Source organism: Pan paniscus, chromosome 4, assembly GCF_029289425.2.
Source record: "Pan paniscus chromosome 4, NHGRI_mPanPan1-v2.0_pri, whole genome shotgun sequence".
NCBI lineage: Eukaryota > Metazoa > Chordata > Mammalia > Primates > Hominidae > Pan > Pan paniscus.
Genome location: NC_073253.2, coordinates 124,963,613 through 124,985,580, shown reverse-complemented (window position 1 = coordinate 124,985,580; position 21,968 = coordinate 124,963,613). Strand labels below are relative to the sequence as shown.

The 21,968-nt window shown below is 34.8% G+C and overlaps 1 protein-coding gene across 3 annotated transcripts in view; it reads right to left on the bottom strand.

Annotated features, from left to right (window-relative positions):
* The window catches only part of ADAMTS19 (ADAM metallopeptidase with thrombospondin type 1 motif 19), a 280,545-nt gene that overhangs the window by 63,299 nt on the left and 195,278 nt on the right, over positions 1-21,968 (bottom strand). For 2 of the 3 annotated variants that reach the window (XM_014344971.5, XM_024928920.4), the window contains 2 exons: positions 18,106-18,226; positions 11,233-11,346 (listed from right to left, as the gene is read on the bottom strand). In XM_014344971.5, coding sequence (XP_014200457.4) covers positions 11,233-11,346; positions 18,106-18,226 — 235 coding nt within the window. The remainder of the gene's footprint in view (positions 1-11,232; positions 11,347-18,105; positions 18,227-21,968) is intronic. The other variant, XM_024928919.4, reaches the window with a different exon arrangement.

Here is a 21,968-nt window from a genome sequence, read left to right as displayed (position 1 = left end):
ACACCATTTAATAGCAGCCTCACATAAAGAATCAATACTTTAGGTATATATGTTTCTTGCTTTTTGTTTTTAATTTGTTAATTTAAAAAATGTGCTTTTAGAAATCATACTCTTCACCATGATTGAATAACTAAAACTGTATTAGCTCTCCTATGGTAAATAACTAGAAAATTAGACAATGTATGAAACAGCTGTTCTCAGATGTTGGTTAAATAACAACAGAGAACTGCGATCCCTAAGAGAAGACCAAATAATTTGATCTCTAAAACTGCTTGGCTTTCTGCTTGAAAATATTTACCAGACCCCCTGACTGGGAGGTAGAACCCACACAGAGGACAGATGATGAGGGCGAGGGCTTCAGTGAGTTGAGGACACAGAGAACGGAGTTCAAATTGGCTAAAGCAGCTGAAGTCTTTAGTGGAGAACAAAAAAAGGCTACATATAAGAAATAAAGTTAAACTAATCCTAGAACAAAGGTTACTTTAGTTGCATACTGACAAAGCTTTTAAAAAGCCTCAAGAAGTTAAGCTGATCTGCAAGTAAGTTAACTGTCCAGCAAAATGAAACTCAATACTCAATAGTAAATAACAAAATACAGTCATTCAGCAATGTCACATTCATAATATCCAGCATCCAACCAAAAAGTACTAGGTATGGGAAAAAGTCAGGGATTGCAACCTATCATAATCAGTGGAAAAATCAGCCAATAAAAAGTGGTCCAGGAATAATAGAGATGACAGAATTTGTAGACCAAGGCTTTTTATTATTATTATTTTTTTTTCTGAGATGGAGTCTCACTCTGTCACCCAGATTGGAGTGCAGTGGCGCCATCTCAGGTCACTGCAACCTCTGCCTCATGGGTTCAAGCAATTCTCCTGCCTCAGCCTCCTGAGTGGCTAGAATTACTGGTGCTTGCCACATGCCCAGCTAATTTTTGTATTTTTAGTAGAGACGAGGTGTTACCATGTTGGTCAGGCTGAACTCCTGACCTCAAGTGATCTGCCTGCCTTGCCCTCCCAAAGGGCTGGGATTACGGGTGTGAGCCACTGTGCCCAGCTGACCAAGACTTTTGAAGAGCTATTGTAAGTATGTTCAGTATGCACAATAATTCAAAGAAAAATATGTAATATTGAAGAGTAATGGAAACTATGAAAAATCAAATTTCACAGAATAAAATATGTAAAATAGAAATAGAAAAAATATATATAATAACTGTAATGATAAAGTCACAGAATAGAAAAATATACATAATATCTGTAATGACAAATTCACTGAACTGATTTACAAACACTTTAGATATTGCAAAAGAAGTCTGTGAACTTGAAGGAAAGCTAATATAATAGAAACTAACTGGATTCTAAAAAGAAAATAGGCTAAAAAAATGAACAGACCATAACTGTCCCATGGGAAATACCTGGTAGAGTAACGTATGTGTAACTAGAATTCCAGAAATACGGGTGGGGGCATACAAATTATTTGAAGACATTGTGCTCAAAATTATTTCCAAATTTGATACAGTCTACAAACATAAACAAATCTAAAAAATGCAATGAAATCTAAGCCAAATAAGCATAAAGAAAGCCATACAAGGTACATTATAATCAAACTGCTGGAATCCAGTAATAGGGAATAACAATCTTGAAAGTGCCTAGAGAGAAAAAAGCACATTAAAACGGGGTAAAAGATTTAACAATTCACTGGATATACCATCAGAACTAATACAAGCCAGAAGACGATAAAATATCACATTCAGAGAAAGAAAACAAAGCAAACAAAAAAATCTAGAATTCTATATCCAGTGAAAATATCCTTCAGAGATGAAGGCAAAGTAAATATATATTCAGACAAACAAAATTTGAGAAATGTCAGCAGACTTACTCTATTAAAAAAATTAAAGAATGCTCTTCAGGCTGAAATAAAATGGTTCGAGATGGAAAGTGGTGTCTATGTGAAGGAAGGAAGGAAGCTGATACTGGTAAATGTATAAAAAAGTATCAATATTATTTTTAGTATAATTAACTGAGGCAAAATGATTACAATGTATTTTGGTGTTTAAAATATATGTAGAATTAAACTGATAATAGGAAATGTGAAAGTAAGATGCATAATAGCAAAAAGGAAGGAAAAAGAGGAGTATACTGTTTTAAGGAGCTTACATTATATATAAAGTGGTATAAATAATTTGTAAGGAGGCTGTAATAAGTTAAAAATACATATTGTAAATGCTAGACAATCCATTAAAAATATAAAGCAAGAATTATAGCTAATAAGCAAGTAAAGAAGACACTGGAATAGTAAAAAGTGTACTCAGTCCAACAGAAGCCAGAGAAAAAGACACAAAGGAATTAAGAAGAGATGGAACAAATAGTAAACAAATTCAGTATGGCCAAAATTATATTATGTTTAAGTGGACTAAGGACATTGGTTAAAAGAGAGATTGTCAGGCTAAAGAAAACGAAAAATCTCACAGTATTCAAAGAGCTTTAAAAATACATAGGTTAAAATAAAAGAATGGAAAAAGATGTAGCATGCAACACTAAATATTAAAAAAATGGATTTAATGATTTTTTTTTTTTTGAGATGGAGTTTTGCTCTTGTTGCCTAGGCTGGAGTGCAATAGTGTGATCTCAGTTCATTGCAACCTCTGCCTCCCGGGTTCAAGTGATTCTCCTGTCTCAGCCTCCTGAGTAGCTGGGATTACAGGGGCATGCCACCACACCAGGCTAATTTTTGTATTTGTAGTACAGACAGGGTTTTATCATATTGGTCAGGCTGGTCTTGAACTTCTGACCTCAGGTGATCCGCCCACCTCAGCCTCCCAAAGTGCTGGCATTACAGGCGTGAGTTACCGTGCCCGGCCAATGGCCATATTATTAATGGATACCATGGACAAGGGCAAGAAATATTTTGAGATTTAAAAAAAGACATGTTTTTAAAGGTCATTTACATTAAAATTAATTAAATTTAAATTTTAAAATGACATAACATTTGTTGAGTAGACTTAACAATCCTAAGTGTATGCTAAAGTATCAAAATGCATGAAGCAAAACTGACATAATTGAAAAGAGACAGAAAAATCCACAATTTTAGTTGAAAATTTCAATACTTAACTGAAAAAAAGATGAGTATCAGTAAGAATATAGAAGACTAGAGCCAAATAAAACTAATTGATATTTAGAGATTGTACTCAGCAATTGTATTAATAGAACACAAATTTTTTCAAGTATAAACGGGTTATTGGTCAATAGATGCCGTAAGTTATAAAAGAGGTCTCAAAATTGAAATTACACTGAATATATTCTCTTACCAGAACAGATTTAAACTAAAAATCAGTAACAATATATCTATTTTAAAAACTAAAAATATTTGGAAATTAAACAATCCATTTATAAGTAACTCATGAATCAAAGTAGCAATCATGGTGCTAATATGAAAATCTTTTGAACTAAGAATATATTGTGGAATAAAACTAAAGCAGTGGTTAGAGGGAATCCTATAGCTTTAAATTGTCACATTAGCAAAGAAGAAAGCAATGAAGTTCATGATCTAAGTTTCTACCTTAAAATGGTAGAAAAAATAAATATAAACCCAATGTAAATAGAAGCAAGAAACTAATAAAGGGCAGAAGTCAGTTAAATAGAAGTAAATTAACAATAGGGGTTATCATTAACACCAAGAGTTGGTTATTTGAAAAGATCAAATAACTGATAAAACTTTAGCTTATCTAAGAAAAATAGACACAAACTAAAAATATTAGAAATAAGAGACAAAATATTATTCTTTTAGGTATTATAGTATAATAAGGAAATATTATAAACAAGTTTAAACCAATGAAATTGACAAGGTAAGGGAAATGAATTAATTTCTTAAAGATAACAGTTACCAAAATTGACACAAAAAGAAGAGGAATATCTGAATGGCCATATATATATAAAACATATATAAGAATATCTGAATAGCCATATATGTATGTATTTGTGTGTGTGTGTGTGTAGATTTGTACTTGCACATGCCAACCAACTTAGTAACCATATAAGTCTTGAGAGCCCTGAACTTTACAGTTAAGGTAAATTGGTGCTGCAAACCCATATGAGGGTTTGATTTGCCTTATAAATTCTCAGGAAAATTGATTTTTCTACTTCCACTTAGTACTAAGGTTAATATAGATACATTTTCTTTCTTCCACCTTTTGTGGTGCAATTTCTCTCTCTCCACCACAATGAAGTTGTAGTTCTTTAGAGTTCTTGCTTTATGCAGGGCTCTCCTACTAGAGCTCCCACTTTGTAAAGGCCTTAGGTTTTGTTTTCTGTCCACAGAGTCCCTGTGGCTCTCAAAGTCTACACCTGCTTACCAGAATCAAGTATAGGTGGGTCTTTATAGTTAGCTTAATTCTCTGGCTTCCTGTTCCCACTTTGTTTTTAGTATCTAAGGGTTCTTTAATTTCTTTCCAGTTCAGAGGTGTTAAGGATTAAACATTGGTGCCCTCCCCCAAATTCATGTTAAAACCCTACCCCCTAATGTGATCTTATTAGGAGGTGGAGTCTTCGGGAGGTAATTAGGATTAGATGAGGTCATGAGAGTGAAGTTTTCATGAATGGGATTAGTGTTCTTATAAGAGTCCCAAGAGAGCTTGTTTCCTCTCTCTCTTTGCCATGTGAAGACACAGCTAGAAGTCGGCAGTATGCAATTCAGAAGGAAGGCCCTCACCAGAAGCCCACCATGCTGGCACCCTTGATCTCACACTTCTGGCCTCCAGAACTGTGAGAAATAAATTTCTGTTGTTTATAAGCCACAAAGTCCATGGCACTTTGTTATAGCAGCCCAAAGAGACTAAATGACAGGTACATTATAAAAAGTGTTTTTTCTTTGGAATTTTGCTCATTTTAATTTTTTTTTAGTGAGAAGTTGTCCATAGTGCTTTACATACAAAACTGCGTGGGAGGTAAGTAGACCCATATGACCTTTTTGAGATTTTTAAAAAAACTCATGAGATGGAATGATTTTGCAAAGATATAACATAGGTCTATCTGAAGTATTTTCCATTTTAGGCTTTTTGATAAATTACTAACAAGACAATAATGCCAGAATCTTCAGAAAAGCAAATAATAATTGCAATTAAGAATACAGTTTAAAGAAGGAATGATGAAAAACAATAATTGTATTGGGAAGGGATTAATTATCTCTATAAAATAATATATAGTTTGATGTAGACAGGTTAATTTCTTTAAGAATGATCAGTTTGCCAAGGTTCTATTTTCTTTTCTTTTTGCTAAAGCTATTTCAAGATGAATATTTCCAATGACTTCCTTCCTATACCCAAAGGAGCCTTTAGGAAATGTCATTTATGAAATGCATCTATTTGCCAAGTCTTTAGGCCTGAAATCTGTGATTTCCACACAGTGTCATTTCTTCTTTATTCCAAATTTGCCCCTCATCCATGTGTCCTACATTGGTGTTACTATTACTTAGCAGAAACCTAGAAGTCATCCTTGAATTTTTATCCTCTATCAACACTCACATCTATTTTTCAGCAAGTTCCATCAGTTCAACTTCTTCGATGTCTCTGGAAGCTACTGGGTGTTTCCTATTTCTATTCTCTAGTTAGGTTTATGCAGCCGGTCTCTTTCCCTCCAAGAATGTGTGCTCCAAGGCACCCTTCCTCTGATTCATCCGAGGTGAATTATTTTTTTTCTGAGTCAGCAAGTAAGGAAATGTGTTTTTGAATAAACATGGTAACATATTACTAGTATTTTCAACATAGATTTAATCTCCAGAGCAGCATTCAGTCTGTTTAGGGGCATAGATGGTGTTTCTTTCTACAAGTAAAAGACCCTGCTCACTTAGGCCTAAGGCTAAGCACAAGGAGAATTTACGGTAACTAACTGAGACAGATATGTGATTCAACTTTTAAACTGAGTGGTCTTTTAAAAACAAAGAGTGATTGGAGACTTATGTTTAGAGGTCACTAACAGAGAAAAATGATGGGATTTAGTAGAATTGGAGACAGTGAGTAGAGAAGAAAACAGTCATTTCATGATTTATACCCTTCTGAGTTAATTCTATACAATTAGTTGATCACCTTGGTTTAAAAGGGGGAAAAAGAGGTTATATGGGATAAGTTTAAAGAAAATGTGTTCAAATATGACATGTACTTTTTAAAATCACAAGTGTTGCATGGACGACAATTACTTAAAATAATAAAACTAAAAAGGAGGCAGCATGGTTCAGTGCCTAAGAACCCAGATGCTATCCCCAGATGCCTCGGGTTCAAATCTAGATTCACAGCTTCTTAGATGTGTAACCTTGGGCAAGAAACTTAAAGTTTCTGTTACTCTGTTACCAGATTTTAAAAATTGGGAAATTAATAATGCCTACTTCATAGAGGTATTCTGAGGATTTATGGATGTATGTAATGCACTGGCCTATACTAACCAAGTGTGAAACATCTTTTTCTTAAACAAATTCACTCAAAAAGTCTATAATTTCCTGTGTGCCAGACTTTGATTTAGATATTGTAGACAAAAGAACAAAATGCCTTCCAGAATTAACAGTGGAGATTGACATTAGAAAAGCAAGAATTTAAACAAATAAAAAATTCAGACAAGGATATGCAATACAGAAAATAAAGCAGGACAATGTAATACAGAGTGGCTTGGTTAGAGGTCAGTGTATACAGAGAAAAAGTAATAATTTTGAGTAACTGAAATGATTTCCTGATGCGTCACATTAGAGCAGTAAAGAAAGTGAAGGATCAAGGAAGACTGTCAGTTTTTACATGAACTACTGGATAGAAATTAGTGAATATGATGAGCTGAATAACAACCCCCCACCACATATCTATCTATGCTCTTAAAAGGTAAATATCATACAAAATATCTTCTCTGACCACAAAGGGATGAGGTTAGAAATCAAAAACAGAAACAGAAAATGCACAAATTTGTAGAAATTAAACAACACACTAACAACCAATGCAACAATGAAAAAAAAAATCACATGGGGAATTAGAAATTATCTGGAGACAAATGAAAACTCAACATGCCAAAGCCATACCTTATGGGACACAGCAAAGGTTTTCCTAGGGAGAAAATGTATACCTATAAACTCTTATATTAAAAAAGAAGAAAGATCTCAAAAAAACAACAAACTGAATCCCAAACTAGTAGAAGAAAGCAGATAAGATTAGATTAGAGATAAGTGAAATGGAGAATAGAAAACAATAGAGAAAAATCAACAAAACAAAAGATAGTTCTTTGAAAAGATCAACAAAATTAACAAGTCTAGCTAGACTGACTAAGGGAACAAAAGAAAAGACAAGACTCAAATTACTAAAATCAGAAATGAAAGTGAGGCTGTTATAATCAATGCTACAGAAATAAAAAGGATTATGAGAGTATTATAAACAAGTTTAGGACCATAAATTAGATAACCTAGATGAAATGTACAAACTTCCCAAAACAAAACCTACCAAAACTGAATCATGAAGAAAGAGAAATCATAAATAGACCTATAATTAGCAAGGAGATTAAATCAGTAATCAAAAATCAAAAGCCCTGGACAAAAAAGCTTTTTCATATAGTTTTAGGCAAAGGTCCAACTTCATTTTTTTTGCATGTGGATATCTAGATTTCCCAGCACCACTGGAGAAAAAGACTGTCCTTTCTCAGTTGAATGGTCTTGGTACCCTTGTTGAAAATCATTTGTATATATATATATATATATATATATATATATATATATATATATATACACACACACACACACATATATATATTCCTGGACTTTCTAATCTTTTCCATTGGTTTAGATGTCTGTCTTTATGCCAGGATCATACTGTTTTAATTACCATAGCTTTGTAGGAAGTTTTGCAATCAGAAAGTCTGCATCCTCCAGCTTTGTTCTTTTTCAAGATTGGTTTGACTATTCAGGGTCACTTCCGTATGTAAAATTTCACATGAATTTTAAAATCGTTTTTTGTATTCCTTCAAAAGATTTCATTGAAATGTAAATGTACTTAATGCCACTGAATTAACTGAACTTGACACTTAAAAATAGCTGTGATGGTAAATTTTATGTGATATATATTTTATCACAATAAAAAATATGTTATTGAGGGGGAAAAAGATACCCACATCCTAATCCTTGGAACCTATGAATGCTACTGCTATGGTCTGAATATTTGTGTCCCCCCCCATAATTTATATGTTGAAATCCTAACCCCACGTTAGAATTAGAAGCATTAGAAGGTGGAGTCTTCTGAGAGGTGATTAGGTCGTAAGAGCTCTGCCCTTATAATTGGGATTAGTGTCCTTATCCCAGAAAGCTAGCTAGCTCCTTCCACCATGTGAGGACATAGCAAGAAGATGCCATCTGTAAATCAGGAAATGAGCCCTTAAAGGGCACCAAATCTATTAGTGCCTTGATCTTGGACTTCCTGGCCTCCAGAACTATGAGCAATACATTTCTGTTGTTTATAAGCTACCTAATCTATGGTATTTTTATAGCAGCACAAACAAACTAGATAATTACCTTCTATGGCACATTAAAAAATTACAGATATTAAGTTGAAGATCTTGAGATGGGAGATTATCCTGAATTATCCAGGTAGGCCTTAAATACGAGGCCTTATAAGAGAGAAGAGGAAACTTTGGACACAGAAGGAAAGGAGAAGGCAATGAGACCATGCAGGTAGACAATGGAGTGACAAGGTCACAAGCGAAGGAATGCTGGCAGCCACTAGAGTTGGAAAAGGCAGGGAATGGATGATCTCCTAGAGTCTCCAGAGATAGTGTAACACTGCAAACACTGATTTTTGGCCCAGTGAAACTGATTTTGGACTTCTGGCCTACAGAAGTATGAGGGAATACATTTTTGTTGTTTTAAGTAACCAAGTTTGCAGTAATTGTTATAGTAGGCATAGGACACTAATGCAGTGACATTCACTGTAGTGGAGAACACCAAAGGAAGAAGAGGTTTTAGCATGGAGTGGAAATCAAATTTTTTATTTGGACTTTTGATTTTGGACTTTCTGTTATGCTGTTCTTGCACTGCTATCATGAAACACCTGGGACTGGGTAGTTTATAAAGAAAATAGATTTAATTGGCTCTCGGTTCTGTGGGCTGTATAGGAAGTATGGTGCTGCCATCTGCTTGGCTTCTGATGAGGGCCTCAGGAAGCTTACAATCATGGCCGAAAGTGCAGGTGGAGCAGGCATCTCACATGGGGAGAGAGGGAGCAAGGGGCAGGAGGGTGGGGGGTACATACCACATACTTTTAAGTAACCAGATCTCACGTGAAATCACTATTGTGAGGACAGCACCAAGAGGATGGTGCTAAACCATTTGTGAGAAATCCGTCCCCATGATCCAATCACCTCCCACCAGGCCCCACCTCCAGTATTGAGGATCAGAATTTAGCATGAGATTTAGAAGAGACAACATCCAAACTATATCAGACTTATTATTTCTGAGGTACCTATGAAACTTTTGATAATTTACATCAAATAAACATGTAAAGCAATAGAGCTAGATGTAATTCCCTGGGGACAGAATATAGCAGAGAAAAGATCAGGACCCAGGCCTGAACCCCATAGTATGAGAACATTTGGAAACATAAAGAGGCTGAAGACCTCACAAAAGAGACCAGTAAGGGGCATCCAGTGGTCCTATAAGTGTTTAATGAAATGAGGAGAAGTCAACAGTTTTAAATGCTGCTTACAGGTCAAGTAACATTGGATTTGTCAACATGGAGGGCATTTGCTGACCTTATAAAAGGCATTTAACTGTAGAGGGAGACAGGAAACAGGACTGGATTGGTTGAAGAGACTGGGAGGTAAGAAATTGGAGACAGCATGAAGATGTCGCTTTTGTAATATTGCCTGGCTTATTTAGCCACATGTGTCAGGTTACTAAAACCCATATTATAATTTAGAATTTTGTATAACTGAGAAATTCCATTTGAGATATCTATATTCCTTTCCAGCTTGGAAAAAAGAAAACATACATGCAAGTGTAATAACCACTTGTCTGCTATTGAATGAATGTATTGAAATTGTCCTAGATTATGGCCAGTGTCTCTAAAAACTGGGTATCAGGACTTTTAATCTGTATTTGAAAATCTTGTATGATCTATTTGTACCATAGTAGGTAAAATAGATTAAATACCAATGCATATTTTGGGAACAAATGGTAATAATCGGTAATGAGTGTGTCACATGATAAAGAATTCCTTTTACAGTCCCCTTTCCTCAAATTTTTCTACTCCTAGACTTCAACTCCTATTGAAAAAAATTCAATCTGAGTTTAGATTATGTATTTTTGATACTGCAGAGTAGAAACAATCACGTAAGCTGAGTTGTTTCTATATACAAAGGATTCCTTGTTGGAACATTATTGCTCATTAAAGAAAAAAAATAGGGAGGACATTATTTTTGTTAAAAAAATAGGCTTGAGAGCTTTTTTTGTGTATGTAAAGATAATACAAACACAGTGTTACAATTCTGGAAAATTATTTAGTCTTCTGCCTGACATAATCATATTAGGTCCCTCTATCTCTGGATGCCAGATAAAACTTAATTTCACATGACTTAATTAGATTGAAACTTTAACATATGAGCACGTATATTTTGACAATTTAGTATTTTTTCATATATTTAAATCATGAATTGACCTAATTAAACTATTAAAATAACTGATACAGTACTTTTCATAAGGAATAGTTAAAAATTTAAAAATGTTTTCTTCATAGGTGAGATTTCCTAAAATGAGGCAAGAGAGAGAACCCTTTTCCATTAAAAAATCAAGTCCTTTAGTATGTAGAACATTACTTCAAAAACGCCACAAGATTTCCTGACGAAACGATCATTTTATATATATATATACATAAGTTCATTTATAAATGCAATTAATATGTATATGTGAATGTATGTATATATGTGAAATATATTTATGAAATATATATATATATGAATATAAATCATACCCAAATCATTCAATGAGGTTTTTGTTTTGTTTTGTTTTTTTATCTTGGACTAACATGTGGAAGCAATTTTTACCCCTCAAAAACATACAGACAACCAGATTGCTTTTGCTCCTGGGAAGTCCTTGGGAGAGAAGGAAAATTTTTCCTACTTGATATGACAAAAGATAGTTCCTGGGAAGTTCAAACATAAAACTAGAAACAGATTGACTTCCTCCTCATCATAGAACTCTCAGGGCAGGGAGTTGGGCTCGTACTTGGATCTTCTCTGTGTCTGTAACACAGGTTACCTAAATAGCTATGTGCCGGCTTTTCCTCCACAACTTTGATTCTTCTTGCTCCAGCAGGTATCACCAGCACTTCTACATAACCTGTAAAAGTCAATAAAACATGAAATAAATATTGAGTTCCTTCAAAATCTCTTTTCTTCATTGACTTGCCTTTTGTTTTCCTTTTGGTTTTGGTTATTGCTATGATATTTCAGTACTTACGTAAAGAAAAATTTTTATATATAAAAGCTGTCATGATTTCCAGTGAAGTTTCTTGGAAAGATGTTGAGCCTACAGCACTACGGAGGACAAACAGGCACTTTTATTTTATGTAAAACAACAACAAAAAAAATCTCATTGATACCTTATGAATTGTGAGGAGGGAAAAAAAAACCCAGTGGAACAGCCTGGTTAGAAACACAGTGGATCTTGAAATAGAACAGATAACCTCAGATTTTGTTGTGGGAACTTCTTTAGGTTAGAAAGTGTGGGGAAAAAGAATATATAGCCGGAGAAAATATAGCAGGCCTGGACTAAATCCCTGGAGTACTGAAGTATAGGACAAGAGAGACCAAGCATTTTCTGGAGGATATTAACAAAGGGTTTTGAAACCGATGCCGGAGACAGAAAGTGTAAGGTCGCGCCAAGCAATCTAGGGTCATTTCTGAAGATGTCAGACAGCTAGACCCAAGACATGATTAGGTGCTTCTCAGGAAACATTTTTCAGCAGATGTTAGGGATATAATACTTGAAGAGAAATAAAATGATAAGGTAAAGTGAGATAAGAGAAAATGTGCAGAAAAATACAGACTCAAGTATCACTTAGTGCAGAATAGTGAGAACAGATGCCTACTTTTGCTTGAAGTTATTTTCCAATTATATTAAAATATTGTTCTTAGTAGTTCTGTGCAGATCCATGTATCTTATAAAAGTCTACCTTCTAAGCTTTAGAAAAGGCACAAGAGCTAATTCCAGAGTTGTCTCCTGTTTATTAATTATTCATCTTCCCGAGACGGTTGAGTTATTTGGCGTATACCAAAAGGTAGCATATACCCCCCCTGGTGGCAGTGGCTGGAATTAGTGGCATGTGCTTTTAGAATCATAATTTCCATTCAAGAACACTGTTTATTTAATTAACTATTGAATTGCACATTTCAGCAACACTAAGCCATTCTCAGTAACACTAAACATAAAAGCACTGTCATTTTTTCACATGACCAAAATACGCAGCAATTAAAATGGAAACAAATGCATAATGGCTATTTGCACACAGAAGTCAGGTAAGATGATCTCTACCCTCAGTGAGCTTATAATTGAACTGGAAAGACAGGCATAACTACCTTATATAAATGAGTTGAATACAATGGCAAATATCATGTTAAAAAGGTAATATGCAAAATGATATGGTTAATTCTCTGCTGAAGGTTATAAACCAGAGTTGTTTAAGCTACTACCTTCAAGGCTTCACTGCTATTTTTATTCACAGAGGTAGGATTTTTTTTTCCTTGTTAAACATTACTCATACTTGTGAAACACTGTCATCAGACAGAATCACTATGATTCAAAGGAGAGAACAACTTATAAAGGAAAGCTTCACAAAAGAGTAAATAGATGAACTGCCTTTGGAGAATGGGTAGCATTCACATGCATACAGAAAAAGGATGAGTTCACTGTGTATAAGGAAGAGTAAGGGATATGTGGTGTGGTTGGTGGCACTTGAATAAAATAATTCAGATGGAATGAGAAGATTTAAGAGAGTGGCTCTATTAAAGAGAGTTTAAATGCATGCCCAGGAGAATGAATTTATCAATTTGAAACTATCAAACATTCTATAGCAAGGACCTTGGTAATTGGATCCTGGCTTTGAGAGGCTTTGACTAACAGTGATATCCAAGAGGAACAGGGATATAGTTGTGGGTAACAGTGTCAGGACACTAATGGTAAAATCCAGGAGTAGTGGAGGCTAAGGGAGAAAATCCAGAAGATACTCTGTAGAAAAAAATTTCTGAACTTAGTAACCAAAAGAAAGTGGGTATAATAAATATTGAACACAATGCTTTATTATTAGTTATGTGACAATGGGGCATCATTTACAGGAACATGGAAGTCAAGAGAGAAATCATCTAGTTTTGGTAATAACTGAATAAATTTGGTTTTGCAATTTGTATCTAACAAAATGGTACAGCGCACTAGTAGAAACATCCAGTAAGAACTCTGTAACATCTGGAATCTAGAGAAAAGTCATGCTATTGACATAGCTTTGCAAGATATCCTTGCAGAATCACCAAGTTAAGGCATGGAAATAAGTGGAGAAAATCAAGAAGAGAAGTCAAGGCCTTAACTTTGGTGATGGTCATAGTTTTTAACAAAGAGATAAAAATAAATCAGGAAAAAAGATAAAGGAATGGGGCCGGGTGCGGTGGCTAACGCCTATAATCCCAGCACTTTTGGAGGCCGAGGCAGGCAGATCACAAGGTCAGGAGATCAAGACCATCCTGGCTAACACAGTGAAACCCCGTCTCTACTAAAAATACAAAAAAATAGCTGGGTATAGTGGCGCATGCCTGTAGTCCCAACTACTCAGGAGGCTGAGGCAGAAGAACCGCTTGAACCCGGGAGGCAGAAGTTGCAGTGAGCAGAGATTGTGCCACTGTACTCCAGCCTGGGTGACAGAGTGAGGCTCTGTCTCAAAAAAAAAAAAAAAAAAAAAATGAAGAAGAATCATGAGAAGGAGGAGATCTCATCTGTTTTGGGAAGTGGGACCCTATGGATGAGAATATCTCAAGAATTGCTGGTGAACTGTCAAAAGCTGTATGTCAAACATGAGGCATCAAAGAGAAAGGTGACTAAAGACAGTCAGTTCTGAGTGTCCCAATCAAGAGATAACTGTTAATCTCCGAGCAAATGAGTTCAGCAAAGTGTTGGGAGCAGATGTTGAACTTCAGAATATTAAAAAAGAAGAATAGATATAACAAAGTAGATGTAGTATGTGCAAATTCTTGTTTGAGTTTAATAGTACTCTCTGAGGTATGTTATACATTAGAACTATAGTTATATCTAAGTTTATAGTTATATTTACAGCGATTCTCTATTATTGAGTTGGGATGGCTTAAAGGACAGGTTAGACTGATTTTCAAGAAGAGAGGTAGAAATGTATTAATCAAACACATATGAAGAGAGAAAGCCAATGACTGGGAGTTAAATACTTTCAGTAAATAAGCCATTTGGCACAATTAGCAGTGTACTGACTTAGAAGCTTAGAAGTTGGATCATGAAGCCAGTGAAGTCAATATCGTAAATTTGATCCTTGTGTGTACTTTGCACACAGTAACATCCTATTTTATAACCAGAGATCCCATTTTTAATCAGCCATCTTAAAATGTTGATAGCAATCTTCATCTTCATGGCAACAGTGAAGTAACAAACGCCATATTTTGAAAAACTGCTATATGCTAATCATTATTATAGTTACTTTACAGAAATTATTAATTTTAACCATAATTATAGTCTCCAAGATAGATATTACGCTTCGAATTTAGTATGATGAGAAAATAAAGATAGAGGAAAAAAAACACTTTCCAACACTGCATTGTCAGTAATTTAGCTGACCCAAGCTTTGAACTCAGGTCTGTCTGTTTCTCCTGTTCACTTCCTACTATAATTCACTGCAACTATTTCCTAAAATAGAAAAAAATAGTTAACACTATGACTCCCCTACTGCTGTGGCAAACAACCAAACACGCAAAAGCTCTTACAGCATGTCCTCCTTATACTTCATTTTCTTATATAAAGAATAAAACATTTTTATGCCCATTTTCTTCTTAGTATTTACTGGTTAACTATGCATTTCAACAACTGGCCAATATGCAATTTGCCTTTTATTCCTCTGAAAATTTATCACTTGGCTAGGCAAGTTACAATGGAAGACATGATAAAGTATTAAGGAAAAAAAAGAAAACGCTTCTTGAATTTATTTTCCAGCTCCAACAAGAATGATTTAGTAAACTCTAAATAGAGCACAGGGACTGAAAACACCCATGTGTGTTTGCACGTGGGTTACTCATACAATATATACAACGTGCGTGGCCAACTGGACAAACAGGGCTGTATGGCCTTCAAAAAATTCTAGGAAGTACATAACTATAGGGATAAAATTGTCTCAAGAGAAATAAATACAACATTCCTGAAGTCAAAAGTAGATGGTGCCTGTGATAGAATTAATAACTCATGCAGAATTTTTAAAATTGAAACTTATACAAATTTAACATTTCATTATTAAACTAGCAAATATTAATGGATCACATACTATGCTGATAATTGCAAATATGGTGTTAAACAAAAATAGCATGATTTTTTTTCTCATTGAGCTTAAGGTCTAATGGGAAATGAAAGACAAGTGAACATAAAATTATAAATGTGACTAGAGCTAAACGATATGGATACAAACGTGGTAAACATCACTAAAATAGTCATTAGTCATAGCAGGTATCACTTCAGGGATCACTTCATTAAAGAAATGATATTTGAACTGAGAACTACGTGATATCTAGGAATTTATCCATCAAAGCCAAGAGAAAGCTGATCGATACACATTTGGAAATTCCAGATGTGGGTGTGTGTGGCGGAGGCTGTTGGGTGGCAGTGGGGGCATGGTCAGTGTGAGCACCTGTAAGAACTTAGAGAAGGAAGAGGACCTTGGTGTGACACGAGGCTGGAGAGACAGACAGGGACAACACATGTAGACCTTAAGGTCCAAGCTAAGAATTCTTCCCTGTGAGCAATGTGAAATTAACATAGAGTTGTAAGGAAGAAAGTAGCCTTATTAATCTTTAATATTTGTAGTATCTTAGGCACTTCTGATATTTTCCAAATAAACATGCTTTTAACATAACTTATCTACAGTGAACAAAAGTAGAAATTAAAGTGGAATAAAAAAGGGATTTGAAATAGAAATCTAGGAAAATATATATTCACATAACTACAGTCAGAGTAAAAAGAGTCACTGATTTTTAATGGTATTTCTGTTTTCTATGCTTAGTGGAAATATGAAGTGTTACAGTTAAATAAAGGCATCAGTGCTAAATGTGCATCTGTATTCTGTGAGCTGTTTCCAGGCATACTAAATAAATATGAAAGAATATTCTTTAAAAACTCTAATATGTTTAAATTTCTTTAGTCTTCCAAATTTTTTTGAATTTCTGCACTATAAAAAAAACTTCTGCCATCACAATCAGGCAGAAAAAGCTTATTATAATTAAATTTCTTAGTTGAAAGTCTGAGAGCCTGTTTCAGCTAAGTATTTATTTATTTATTTTTTCTAAAGGAGTGCCGGCAGATTTTTGATGTGTGGTACCTATCACCTTTTTTACCACTTTGAAGACTGAGAGTTTGATCTGCAATTTACCATAGGCCTTACTCATTTCTTGGCTTTAAGATGTTCAGTCTCACTTATCTTTTATTCTGCTTAGGCCTAGCAAACAATTTACATTCATACTTTAGAAGACTGTGACTAATTTTCTTTTCTGAAGGACTGTTTTATCTGGAATGAACTATTTTCTCGATTACTCAAACATAAATGCCCTGTTCTTTGTATTAAAATTAATTCATATATTAGGCCTAGAATTCTTGTTCTTTTCAAAAAGAAATTTAAACTAGGAAAATGTTGGTATATGTAATATAAGCATATCAATGATGAAAACAGCATATTTGGAGTGGGCACAGTGGCTCATGCCTATAATCTCAGCACTTTGGGATGCCAAGATGGGAGGACTGCTTGAGCCCAGGAGTTGAGACCAGTCTATGGAACATAGTGAGACCCCATCTTTACAAAAAACAAAATTAAAAAAAAATTAGCTGGGCATGGTGGTGCATGCCTCTAGTCCTGGCTACTTGGGAGACTGAGTTGGGAGGATTGTTTGAGCATGGGAGGTTAAGGCTGCAGTGAGCCATGCGCCACTGCACTCCAACCTGAGCAACAGAGTAACACTCTGTCTCAAAAAGCACATCTATAATTTTAAAAAGAAAAGAGTATATTTGATATAAGCATATCAATCATGAAAATAGATACCAGTATTAAGGGTGCAAGACACATGCCCAGGTAACAGACTAATGTAAACACAGAAAATGTTTGCTTCTTTCCAGTAAGCTTAAGATCCTGAGTATAAAGCATTTTCTGTACATAAAGCACATTTTGGGATCATTATATTTCAGTAAAGACAATATCATATTTTATTGTGAATTACTTTAAATGAATACTATGTAGATCATTCATAATTTCAATCTCACATCCCCTGAGTATTAGTATTTATAGACGAGAAAACAAGAGAGGATGAACTCTGCTATTAATCTATTTGGAACATTATCTCACATCTTCTGACGCCTCTTGGTTGTATGCTACACTGTCATGGACCCTCTGTTTCCAAAAACGTACTCCCTGATAATGTAGCAAAAACATTAAGAAAAAAATAAAGATGGAAAGCTGAAAACCAGAGGATTCCTATTCTCAATGGTTGCTTTAGGCTGTTACAAATCACTATTTTCCAGTAGACATCATTCTTTGCATTGGAGAATAAGGTCTGTAGAAACCTGATAACATTAGCCAGTGCAAATTAGATTATTCCCTTGCTGTTCCAACTTATTAAATGTACAACAGATGACTTCATATTTGCATTATTGGGAAATGGGCTTGTTAGAATTTTTGGCTCATATCACATGTATTGTATGTCATCACAAAAATAATTTAATACCCATTGAAAGTCTTCAATAGAATTAGAACTATAATCTCTTAAGTTAAATTCAATATAATCTGTGTTCCCAAAGATTGCAGGGATTAATATTTATGAAAAAATAAAGAAAAATTACCTGCTCCTCTGGTGTGATTAAAATCCCCTTTAATGATCTTGCATGATTTTCCATTGCCATTGCATACACCACAATGATCTTCTCTTGCAAGAGACCCTAATAAACCATCACAGCCAACTTTCTGTAACAAGAGAGTGACAGCACATCATAAATAGCAGTATTCTTTTCTTGTTTTACTACTAATTTGGGACAAACCTAGTATCTATAAACCAGATATATTTAATTGTAAAACTTATGAAATGTCATATTATAAAATGTCATTCTCTGGTGCAAGCTAATACACAAGCCAATGTCAAATAACATAATCTGTAAAATTACCAAGATAGTGATGAGAGATAACCTACCTACCTTCCTTCCTTCCTCTCTCTTTCTTTCTTTCTTTCTTTCTTTCTTTCTTTCTTTCTTTCTTTCTTTCTTTCTTTCTTTCTTTTTCTTTCAGATGGGGTCTGGTTCTGTCACCTAGGCTGGAGTGCAGAGGCTCCATCTCGGCTCACTGCAACCTCTGCCTCCCAGGCTGAAGCCAGCCTCCCACCTCAGCCTCCCGAGTAGCTGGGACTATAGGCATGCGTCACCATGCTGGGTTAATTTTTGTGTTTTTTTGTTGAGACAAGGTTTCACCATGTTGCTCACGCTGGTCTCGAACTCCTGAGCTCAAGTAATCTGCCTGCCTTGGCCTCCCAAAGTGTTAGGATGATAGGTGTGAGCCACTCTGACCAGCTTAGAGTATCTTTTATAGTAAGTATTAAATGATACCATAAAGTAATTTGGAAAAAATATTATTGAGAAAAATGCAATTTACATAAGTCTCAAAGGAAATCACATTTCTATTAAATACAACATGATTAGTTTAATTTCTTCTACTCAACAAGGAACAGATATACTTCACTATATGGATGGCTTAACTTTTAAAGTGATTGTAAAGTAAGTGCTAAATGGTAAATATTAACTTTCTGGAAAACTGAACATAGATGTTTATTTTTACTACAGTTCATGAATCAACTGTAGTTTATCCATCCCTATCTCCTTTGGCACCTAGCACATGAATGTGAGTAAGAACTCCTCACAACCTATGGCTGCTTTAAGAAAATATGAACAGTTGGGGAATTAATTTTTATAAGCCCCCAGAAGAATTTCGTTAATATGAATCTTCTAAGGCCAAATCAATTGCCTCTTTTCTTGTAAATAATGTTTACTTCCCATTGATGAGGCAAAGTTGTACATACTCAAAGGGCAGGATTTAGTATGTCAGTACTGTCAGAAATAAATGGTAGTATTACATAATTCCTCCTAATTAAGAAGGATTTGGAACAGAGACTGATGATACATCCATTTATAATAGGTTCCAATTATTTTAGAGGAAATTTTAAAATATTAAATACAACTGAAACAAAAACAGAATCTTTGTGACTGGTGCTGCTGGTGTTGGGGTGGGGGAAGCTAGCAGATTATTAAATGCAGCCACAGGATGAATATGCTGGGAGCAAAAGTCACATTAAAACTGCACAATACAGCATTCCTTCCTTTTGTCAAGGGGGGCCTATCAGTGTCAAGAGGTACAAAGTGTTAGCACAAAACTCTGATCAGCAAGTCAAAGCTTATTCAGGGAGAAATAAAGAGAATGTCTAGATGAAAGAAGTAGCCACCACAGGAAATGAGCAGAACACAGGCAAGTATGTGAAGAGAACATTAAGCAGAAGCCTGACCTGGGAGTCCTGGATTGAGAAGAAAAGTCTTTCCATGTTCAAATGCGGAAAAAGTTGAGGAGAGCTAGAGTACTTTTGAAATGATAAAAGTATCTTTATTGCTCTATCCCTGGTACCCAGATTGCCTCTTGGCAAATGGTGAGAAAACAGTAAGTAATAGTTCAACTATTAAATACGTTGGTAGTTAGTAGTTTCTTAGTTTTTCCCAATCCTTTAACTAGGATATTACAAGGTCTGTAAATCTAAAGTAAAAGTAAGGAATAGACATATATACTACAGTTCAATAATCATATATTTTAAAAATAAAAGGTAAATATTTTGTATTTTATAATTGGTAGTTTTAAGTATGCACACATATCAAAATATGCTCACATAAATCCAAAAGTTGAAGATGAACTACTTTGAAGAGGCAATGCCTCGTGACTGGTAGCAAGTACCTGAGGTACCACTGGTGTGCGGGAGATACGCAAATAACATGACCATACAGGCTCCAGCCTTCCTTATCGTTTTCAGTAAGAGAAAATCACAGAACCAAAATGGGTCACCAGAGAAAGTTGTCTGCTTTCAATTGCCTTTTCGTTCACTAAGTCTGGAATGCTACATTCAGCTTTGGTGCTATATATTTAGTGATAAAACTCTCTAGTCAAACCCCCAATTGTTGAGGGTTGTCAGAAAAACTAAAGAGGCATGTTTTCAATTTTATTGAAAGACTAAATGAAGCATTTTAATTAAAAAGCCAGAATCTTGAAGTGTTTTAATGCCATTATAAGCCACAATCCATTTCAAATAATTCTAATTTAATTATAATCATCAGGTCCACATAGCATTTGTGCAAAATCTTTGTTGTTGTTGCTATAATTTTAATTTTTACCCAGGGACTCTGTAAAAATTTGGCTTATACAATACTGTTAAGTAAAAAGCATAGCAATTTAGGCTATTATATTTGACATGCACAATTTAAGAAATAAATTCATTTAAGACATACAATAATCTAACAGATTTATATATAATGATGAGATGAAAGCTCTACTAGTACAGAATATAGTTCTGAAAACAAAATATGTATAGGTAAAATATCTATAATTTTTAATGAAAAACTACGTTTTGGTAATTGCCGTGTTCTGTTAAAGAATAAAATAAATTAATATGTAGTCAAAAGACTGCTTCTTATGCCAATGGTTTTACATGATTCTATGCTTTAAACCTTATAGCCTACTGGCAAAATATGGAATCTCAGAGCTGAGAAAGGATTTAAGTTTCGTGTTGTTCCCAGCTTCTTACCCAGAAGTACATACACTTCTATTGGATCATGGATTGATCCATTCATAGCTTGAAATTGTTTTCAATTTTTGGCATTTGTGTGCAGGTATGTGTGTATGTGTGTGTTCAGTTGTGCATTTTTCTGAGGAAAAAAAAAATTCATCAAATTCTCAAAGGAGTGTATATAGCACAAAGTCAATGACCAATGGTCTACCAACTTTATTTTACAGATTAGTTCATGCATGCAAATATATTTTAAGTGATTTGCCCAGTTAACAGTTTCCTAAAGGCTGTCATGGATGCAGTGCCACTCCACTCAGCAGCCTCTTTCATTGCCAAAGGATTTATTTCTTTCCTGCTTCTGGAAGGTTTATCAGAAACTATCTAGACTAAGGAAACCTGCTTTCCCCAAGGTTGTAGCCACTTCCTGGGGCAGCTTGTATCCAAGCAATAGTAGATGCTGAGAGTAAATGGCCTGATTTTCTCACCAAAATGGTAACAACTCTCAAGACCCATGCCAGTTTAAGCACTTCCCACAGGGTCAGCTAAGGTCTTGTGACTGCACCAGAACCTGATTTCACCCTGTGCCCAAACCTGCCTCTTCCTTATCTCCACATAGATGTTGATCATGAAAACACTTGGCATTAAACTTTGTGCATATTAATCTTCCAGGGAATGTCAACTTGAGACAGTGGCAGAACCATGACTAGCAACTGCTCACTTCTACACTTTGATCTCTCCACTATGCTCTTCATAATCACTTTAACAGGAATTCTATTTTTTCTAAACATAGATGAAAAGCACATACATGCATATAAATGGAAATTTTTTAAAAGAGAGAAAAGCAAATAAAATGTTTATTAAAGAAAGTTGAATATGCATTTAAAAATCATCTGATTC